The sequence below is a fragment of the Euprymna scolopes genome, chromosome 42 (assembly GCF_053919585.1).
Source record: "Euprymna scolopes isolate OS-2025 chromosome 42, ASM5391958v1, whole genome shotgun sequence".
Taxonomy (NCBI): Eukaryota; Metazoa; Mollusca; class Cephalopoda; order Sepiida; family Sepiolidae; genus Euprymna; species Euprymna scolopes.
In genome coordinates, this window is record NC_136523.1 from 7,300,010 (window position 1) to 7,309,987 (window position 9,978).

Below are 9,978 nucleotides of genomic sequence, written 5' to 3' on the forward strand. Positions count from 1 at the left end.
TCTGTCCGATTGCGTATTCCGGGACTGCATTTATCCCACTTCATAATAAAGTTCTCCAGAATGAGGGCCGTTAATAGATTGAGGACGATCACGACGGACAAAAGCCACCAGACGATAAAATAGAGATATGACCATTTACTTGTCGTTGCCGAATAGACATGTAAGAACACCTGCCAGTTGTTGACGACCATAATATCCCAAAGAACAATAAGAGACGCAGCAAAATCATCAAAATTGTTTGCCCAGTATTCGAGTTGCTGGTACGAGCCGCATTTCTCGTGACCCTTAAGCAAAAGTCTTGTCACATTATCATGGTCATATTGGATCTTGCCTCGAAATAATTCCATCCCGATGAGTGCGTAGCTGTAAAAAATCACGACCAGAATACCGGCGAATGCCTTTAGGTTTTGCACCAGATCGAGCAACGTGCTGGTGACGAGCGTCATCGTTTTAATCAAGGGTATGACGCGGATGAGCCGGATGATGATTAAAAGGTTCGTGACACGAATCAAGTTCCAGATAAGTAATGGTTGCTCATTGATGTTCCCATTCTTAGTGTTGAATGGCATACCGACCATGACAAGGGTTGCAATCTCGACGATAACAAGTAAGATGGTGATTACAGTATCAAAGATGTGACCCAGGAAGAAGAAATAGCGCCGGAAACCCGACGCCCATATTTTAAGGAATTGCTCCATCACGTAATACATAATAAATCCTAAGTTTGCGGTCATTTGTAAGGATCCCATGGATAATTCATACTGAATACTCAACTGAACCGTTAAAAGAACGACATTAATTGCTGCTACGAACATGCCAAAATATGTAAAATATATATGAGAAACTACTTTCTGTATAAGTGCGAGTGTAGGATTGTTGAATAAGATCATATCAGGCACCTGTTTTCCGATTGTATAATTTCGATCGAGGATCACAAAAATCTCCATAAACATTGTAAAGTTTAGGAAAGAGTCAGAACGTCCGCAGAGCTTCTGCAGCATCTTCTGCTTTGAACTTGCCGGCAAGTCTGCCATATTAATAACCCTCTGTATGGTACCAGCTTCCACACCAAGGGTACTAGCATGGTGATTCTGACAGCGTAAGACCTCATATGCAGCTCTGATAGCTACCCGTCGGCGGAAGAGACTGGATTGCATGGAATTCAAGAAATAACCACGAAACTGGTTGTAGATTACAGCAGTTAACATGTTCATGAAACAATAAAGTCCGATGACAAGAAATGCAACAAAATAGATGCTATAAAGTCGGTTCTGATTGTATGCTGGCATCATGATGTCAGGGTTATTGGCGGTGGTTAGCAATACGAGCATACTCGTCAAGGCCTCGCTTAAAGTCTTGAAGTACTTACTTTCCTCCTTGATGCCAGGCAGGATCTTTGTCGAGTTGAATCTAGTGAGATTCGGCTGGGTAACGTTTTCGATGTACGCGATGCCAGGGTTCGGTTTTGGAAAGATGAGCATGCCGAAAAGGGTAAAGATGTAGAGATGGAACCCGAGGAGAAGAAGGATGCTGATAACTTCCGGGACGGTCTGCCGCAGACAGTTGACAATCTTCTTCATCAACGATGAGTGCTGGAGAATAAAGAACGGACGGATTATCCGCCGGACGCGGAACAGCTCATGACAACTTAATCCCATCGATACAGACCAATCGGCGAACGACACGATCAAAACAAACACATGCACAACCATCCATTTATTCATTATAAACTGGCGAGCCCCGACGAGATAGATCTTCGTTCCGAGATCAATCGCAAGAATGATCAAGCAGACTATTTCGACTGATTCTGTGACCCCGCACGGGAATTCGATTCGGTCTGAATTGGTTTTAATGCTTGAGGTCCAGCTAAGCGAGGAAGGGTGTTCAAAGAAAGCTAGAATGTGGAGGATAAATATGGTCACGTACCTGACCCACGTGGTCAGGTAGGAGTACTGGAACCTATAGAGACTCAAAGAAGTACGGTCGACTTTATGATGTATAGAACGATAGTAGAAAGCATCTTCGACGAAGACGACCGCTTGGAGCAGTGAATCGCCGTCGTCCATTAAATGATAATATTGATACTGCGGATGATCGTCAACCTCCGTAGAAGAAATGCCAGCGTCATCTGTTGAACTGCTTCGGATTTGTATATTTGATGCTCGGGGACATGGCATTGTTTCTGCAGCATCATCGTCTTGTGAATGTTTTATTCTTCCTTTGTCGGTATTCGTGTTATTGCCCCTTTCATCACTCTTATCCAAAAACAGGGAAGATTCTTGTGATGCCATCGTTCCTTTATAACCCCGAGTTTGAGCTGCGGATCCCTCAATCCCGTTTAAAGTGGAGCTTTCAGTTTTCGGCTCCATCTTACTTTTCTTCGTCGTTTATATTATGATTATTATTATTATTATTTACTCACTTGGTGTTCTCACTGAGCTGTTATCAATGATTGCTCACTAGCAAAAACAGGGTTTATTCCTAAGAGTTCTAAGAGTTTAAGTGACAACAAGTCTCCGCAGATTTCCAGTACTCTCTGTTTTTCTTTTTCCCCCCGATCACTTTTGCACATAACTTTGCATTCTCGCGACAGCTGTTTACTCGTTGACAATGGCTTTTGGGCTGTAGTAAACTTGCTCAGAAGTACATCTTTATTATATAACAATAATAGTAATAAATTAGTTTAAGGAAATTTGAATTCCTTAGTCAGATTTGTTAAAAAAGAGAATAAATGTTCATTTCCATGCTAAAATAAAAATAAAAGAATGATTATACAAAAACACGGGTAACCATTTTTTTCAGGGTTTATCCTCTTTTTTTTTTGTGCAGGTTGACCTCACTTCGTTGTTGATATTCAAGTAATTATTATTTTTTAAACAATTAGGTGGCAGTTCAGAAATTTGTATGCTTCCATGCTGTTTTTCTTCTTTCTAATTTATGAATAGGATCATCGAGCTGGTTGATAAAACAATGCAATCAACACACTTTAGTTCTGAGCTTGGCCTTCGGGAAAAGATCAAAGTGTAGCATCTGTTCCGGCAGATACTGCACTTAAGATAATTTGTACCAGTCAATGGAGGGGAAACCCTCTATACTGGGACAATTATTATTTTTGGTAACCAGAGTGCCCCCTTTTTGCCTACTTTTAGGGGAGCTGGTTTTTACCTCACATTAAAAACGGCCTTGTGCCTAATTTGCTCAGTGGGGGAGCAAATAAACACCATCTGTTCTGTAGATGCTGCACTTCAATTTCTTGTTCTCTGTCAGTGGAGAAGAAATCCTTCACGAGTGAGACAATTTTTATTTTTGTTCCTTTTCTCCACATTAAAAAATGACCCTGGTGTCTAACTCTGCCCCTTGGGGAGGCACTGTAAATAGGAACACACTTTAGGTCTGTCTCACAAAGCTAAAATAGACAAAAAAGATTAGATAAAAACACGGGTAACCATTTTTTTTTCACAGTTCTTCTTTGTACAGTCAAACCTTGTTTCGTTGTTGATTCTCCTGTTGGTTTTAATATTTTCTTTTTTAAATAAAGGATTTCAGGAAGTTAGTATTAGTATTCTTATTAGTCATGGGGAAGTGATTCAAGAAAAAAATATTTTTACACACATGAAAATTTTTTAAAAAGTAACTTTTAATGTTTTGTAAAAAAAATGATCACGCAAAAACACGAGTAACCATTTTTTGGGGTGGGTGGGAGGTTCATCTTATTTTTGTGTGTGGCAATTTTCATTTCGTTGTTGATGTTAGTATTATTGTTTATATTGTTAATCATGGGGGAGTGATTTAGGGAATTTGGAGATGTGGCCTTGCATAATTTTTTGTTAAGTTTTTGAATTCGATCTAAAAATTTAATAAATATGAAAAATGGAGTCAGATTTTGTAAAAAAATAAATAGTAGCATCTAACCTTGTTAAAAACAAATTATTTCACAGAAACACAGGTAACCATTTTTCCCCCGGGATTCAAGCTCTTTTTGGTGAGGTAATTTTCAGTTCATTTTGATATTATATATTATATATTTTTGATAATAATATATCATTATTGTTGTTAACTATGGGGCAGTTGTTCAGGAAGATAAAAAATATCGCTTTCCATAATGTGTATTATTATTTCTTATTTTTTTAAATTCGATCTTTAAGTTGAAGATATAATAAATATGAACACTTGTCCGACTTCGTAAAAAGATGAACTTAAATAGTAGTTTTTAACCTTGGTGTTACAATCGTTACACAAAACCATTTTTTTTTTTCTGGGTTTATCCTATTTTTGATGTGGCAATTCTTATTTCGTTGTTGACGTTGATATTATTGTTTCATTGTCGGGTGGTGGTCCAGGAAGTTTGAAGATGTGACCTTGCATATTTATTTTCGTTTTTTTAATTCGACTTCAGAGTTTACAAAACAATAATTTTGGTCTAATCAGTAAAATAATAACAGCTTCTCTCTTTGGGAGGGGGGGGATTCTCATCAGTGGAAGTGTCATGAGCGATCCACAAACACCACTCCCTTAATAATTAATAAAAACAAAAACAGTTTTAAATTGTTTTACCACTTCTTTCCTGGTTGTGAGAGCACAATTGTAGTTAGCTTGATAATACAGTTCTGGGGTTGACGGTAGCTACGTGGTTAATGATGCGGATTTAAAACCTGGATGTTTCAAGTTCGAATCCAGTTCACTCCACAGAAACACTTTCATCAGAACCCATCCCTTGACCTTGTGCCTTACGTCTTGGTGATGATAATAATCCAGGAAGTTTGGCGATATGATTGTATAATTTTATATTTTTTAATTAAATATTTACAGTTTATGAAACAAGCAATCAGCAGTATATTTAGATTATCCTTCGTGATCAAAGTGTAGTTTTTTTTTTCACCAACAATTTTAAATGGCCTTGTGCCTATTTTTTTTAAATGTAATTTTGAAGCTTATGCACTTATGTTACCGTGCTATTTTTTAAATAGTATTTTCAAGTTATATTAAAGTTTCACGATATCTTTTTTTTTTTTTAATTAAATTGTTAGGTGAAAGTACAGAAGAGTTACAAAACACCCTCCCCATCTTAAGAATAGCTTTCTAAATAATAACGTTATTACTTCAGCACGGTAACATAAGTGCATAAGTACATTTTTTTAATATATATATATTTTGTGCAAATATCATTTTCAAGTGTAGTATCTGTTCTGTCCTCGGGGGTGAAATCCTTCTCGACTGGGGCAATTAATTTTATTTTTTGGTACCCTCCAGGGTGCCCTCTTATGGGAAGTTGGATATCGCCCGCATAGATAAAACGATGTTGTGTCTTCGCCCTCGTGGGGAGATAAATAGTAAACCACTTTAATCCGATTTGTTTAAAAAAAAAATAATAATATTACGTAAAAAAACGGGTAACCATTTTTAGGGGTTCATTTTCTTTTGGGTGTAGATTAGACCTCGTTTCGTTGTTATAGTATTGTTTATCCATCGCGAAAGTGAAAGCCGAAATGTCATTTGAAGTTAATTTGAAAAAGAACACGCCTCCTATATATCTATCTATAAGATGATACATTCGTATTAACTTAATATTATTAAGTCAATAATATTACAAATATGAAATTCCAAGAAGTTTAATATTTTTTTTTTTTTGATTATTAATATTGTTTTTAACTTCCTAAATTCGACAAACTAATAATAAAATAATACGAAAATATGAACAAATTTTTGGTTCGATTCGGTAAAAATTCTCCAAAATAGTAGTTCCTCTATGTAAAAAAAAAAAAATTAAAATCCCAAACAAGGAGGAACAAGAAAGTCTTTTTTATATAAAATCATCCTTATTTTTTCTTGGTAACTTAACTGCAATATTATCCGCTCCATTCTTTGCCTTTAAAATCACTTTTATACGGAATTCCCTCCACAAAATGACTGACAAGCCGACAATAAAAACAAAACACTTTTGTTGTTAAATTTACCTCCCTTGATGAATAAGTTCGAAATTGAAACGGTGTACATGCAGAAAAGTCACCCCAAATAAGTTATTCCTGCCTATCTAGCTTGTAACCTGATGTAGCAATTACCCTCGTTTTTTTATTTTTTTATTTTTTTTGTACAAGGTAATCACCACTTATCAAGGCCCGGAAGCCACCCGGGGATAAGGGTTATTGCGGGTACAGTAATTAATGGAATAGTATCGTAGTAATCGTTAGTATTGGAGATTTGATAAATTGGATTAATTAAGGGGGCGGTTCATCAGGAATTTGTTTATGTTCAACTTGAAGACATCCAGGTTGTAGTCAGGTGGGAAACAGGCAAACGGAACAGAGCTCCACAGACGTGCATTTCTAAGAAAGGATCTTTGTTCATGGAATCTACATTTTGATTTAGGAATAGATAAAGAGTGGGGAAAATCTTTGACAGTGGTTTCAACTAGACGGGTGTTTTCTGTAAAAAAGATTGGCGAGGGGGGATCAGAGATTGGAGCTCAGACGAGCACTTGCCATGGAAGTAACGATAAAACAAACGCAGGCTCGCCACGTCTCTCCTGTGGGAGAGAGGTTGCAGGGAAGAGAAAAGGGCATCCCCCACTAAGCCACGGTCTATTTTGTACTCTGTCAAGGCAGGATAGGTTGTTTTTAGCAGCTCCTGTCTAGATATGGCAGCAGTATTCCATCCTTGGACGTACTTGGCTTTTATATAGATAGAGAATTGCATCAGTAGTGAGATATCTTCTGGAACGGTAGAAGGATCCCACCATCTTTCCAGCGACCTTAGCAACAGACTTGATGTACGTGTTCCATTTCAGATGAGGAGTAAAGGTCAAGCCCAGAAGCTTGTCAAAACACGGGGCTTCTCCTAGACGAGAGCCATCCATTTCAATTGATGCCAGATGGGTGTCAGATGATGTAAGGATAGGAGTTTGGTTTTGGATGCATTAAAGGTAACCAGCCACGTCTTCCCCCACTGAACTATGCGCTCGAGATCAGAGGAGAGAGAGGGGGTTTTAGTTTCTACAACATTAAATTCACTGGCGGTCCCCCCATAACATGTGCATATTCATCCAACGAAACGACAAGGATCATCTGATCATCCCAGAGAAATGATGGATGACATGTGCTCAGGTGTGAAGCAAGGGTTGTGTAATCTATAGCCTCTCCTCTCCCAAGTAAGCACTTACTTCTGGATTCCAGTGGCAAGGAGAAGTTCAGAACAACTAGAAACAATGCTGAGATAAGCAGAGAGTACATACAGCAGTTGATATCCTCAAATGGTGACCCATTTTAGTACTGACCAGGTTAAACAATGCTTAACTTTACAGCATGTATACCTCGGTCCTATTTACTTACTTTCCATGAGGTCATAGTTAGACACAAGGCTGTTTTTATATAAGGGAAAAATCCGGCTTGTGAAAAAGGGACACTAGACTGGAATAAAAGTAAATATTGCCTCAGTCTAGAAGGAATTGTCCATCACTGACTGCAGCATAAGAACAAGGTCAAAATGTCAAACAAGTTTCTTGGGGATTTTATATATATACTAGCAGGTTGCCTGGTCGTAAAATACACTTTCCGGACCCGTATCGAGGCAGTGATTGAGGCCGAAGGCGGCTTCATTAAATAGATGTCATCTCTACTACATAATCAAATTACCTGAATAGAGTTTTTTATAAAAGTTTGAAAATAAAGCTGTAGTGTTGTTTTTTTTAGAGTGACAATTTTATTGTTCTATCCTGTAGTAATATATTTCTTTATAATACATACCAATCCTGATTTTAAAAGTTCAACATAATTAAAGAGCAATATAGTGAATAAATGACAAAAAACTATATTCCAAAATTCATGATGTTGACCATCTTATAATTTATTCCTTTAATTCAGTTGACTTATACAATTCTTGACAGTATCTGTTTCATAGCGCAAAATCAATCAATTATTATATCAATCATATATTATATCAAAGTGTTTATACCCAAAATTGGCGGAGGAGTTTGGTAGAGTTCTCACAGGTCAAATCGTTGAACTTTGACCCCTTAACAGACTAATTTCTGGCTGAAAACGGATTACAAACATTTTCCCAAATCTCAGTATCCTGTATATCAAATTTCGAGTCTGTAAACTGAAAATTGACAGAGTTATTGCGTTTTTAAAATGAACACACACAAACACGCACACACAGACACGTGCACTTTTATATATATACTAGCATGGGTGCCCAGCGTTGCCCGGATGTTTGGAGTTGTATGCTGAGCAAAAAAATACAAAAAAAAAAAAAAAAACGGTTAATTTTTTTAAATTTGAAAAAAAAACAATTTGAAAAAAAAACAAAAAGAAACGGTCAATTTTTTTAAATTTGACCCCTTAACATTTATTGTTTTGGGCTCAAATCAAGTTATTGTTAGATCCATGTCCAAGGAACCTATACTTACAATTTCAAGTGTTTAGACCCCAAATTGTGGGAGGAGTTTCGTAGAGTTCTCAAAGGTCAAATTGTTGAACTTTGACCCCTTAACAGCCAAATTTCTTGCCGAAAACCGATCACATAGATTTTCTCAAATCTCAGTCCCCTGTATATCAAATTTCGAGTCTTTAGACTTAAAATTGACAGAGTTATTGTGTAGGGAAATGTACACACACAGACACAGACAGACACATTTACTTTTATAGATATACTAGCATTTCAGCCCGGCGTTGCCCGGGTGTTTGGAAGTGTATGTTGAGCAAAAAAAAAAAAAAACAAGCGGTAAATACAGGGTGTTCTTGGGCACATTAAGCAGATATGAGGACTTGAAATGTGCCCAAGAATTTTGAAACACCCTGTATTTTAACTTTTCCCCCTATCATGACCCCTTATATTTATTGTTTTGGGCTCAAATTAAGTTATTAACTTAGATCCATGTCCAAGAAACCTATTTCTAAAATTTCAAGTGTTTAAACCCAAAATTGTCTTTGACCCCTTAACAGCCAAATTTCTGGTCAAAAACCGATCACAAAGATTTTCCCAAATCTCAGTATCCTGTATATCAAATTTCGAGTCTGCAGACTTAAAATAAACAGAGTTATTGCGTAGGGAAATGTACACACACAGACAGACACCCAGACAGATACACAGACACGTTCACTTTTATATATATACTTGCATGAGTGCCCAGCGTTCCCCGGGGATTTGGAGGTGTATGTTGAGCAAAAAAAAAAAAAAAAAACGGTCAATTTTTAAAAATTTGACCCCTTTTATATTTATTGTTTTGGGCTCAAATCAAGTTACTGTTAGATCCATTTCCAAGGAACGTATATCCAAAATTTGAAGTGATTAAACCCAAAATTGTCAGAGGAGTTTGGTAGAGTTCTCAAAGGTCCCATCGTTGAACTTTGACCCCTTAACAGCCAAATTTCTGACCGAAAACCGATTACATAGATTTTCCCAAATCTCAGTACCCTGTATATCAAATTTCGAGTCTGTAGACTTAAAATTGACAGAGTTATTGTGTAGGGAAATGTACACACACAGACACAGACAGACACTACAGACACTATCATTTTTATAGAGATATAGACTAGCAGTTCCACCTGGTTTTGCTCGGGCCCTATGTACTCTTCATAAGTTTATGTGCATATGTATATATTAAAAAGTTTGAATATGTAAAGTAATGCCTTCCTGTATAATAGTCTACCTTAACTACCATAGAGAAAGGACAGACAGATATTTTCACTTTTATAGATATATAAATAGATAAATAGATAGATTGGATGCAGTATATAGTAATGATTTAAAAATTATATAAAAAAGACTCATGTGGCAGTGTAGGGGACTAGGATATATAAATACCCCAATCCCGTTACAAAATAATAATGAAACGAATGGGAATTGAAGGAAACAAAGACACAATTAATGGATAAGATAAATGTCGTTTATTTGCTGTTAAAAGAAATGAACATTTTAGTTATAACATGTCCGCGCGTGGGAAGAGAAATAAATGTTGTAGGAAAATTGAGAATGGTAGTC

At 36.7% G+C, this 9,978-nt stretch overlaps 1 protein-coding gene across 1 annotated transcript in view; it reads right to left on the bottom strand.

Moving 5' to 3' along the window:
• Nucleotides 1-5,969, bottom strand: part of LOC145266917 (two pore channel protein 2-like) — an 8,081-nt gene extending 2,112 nt beyond the window's left edge. Inside the window, exon 1 of the mRNA XM_080122710.1 lies at nt 1-5,969. This exon is cut by the window's left edge and continues 2,112 nt beyond it. Coding sequence (XP_079978836.1) covers nt 1-2,369 — 2,369 coding nt within the window. The 5' untranslated portion in view covers nt 2,370-5,969.
• Nucleotides 5,970-9,978: the final 4,009 nt, after the last annotated feature.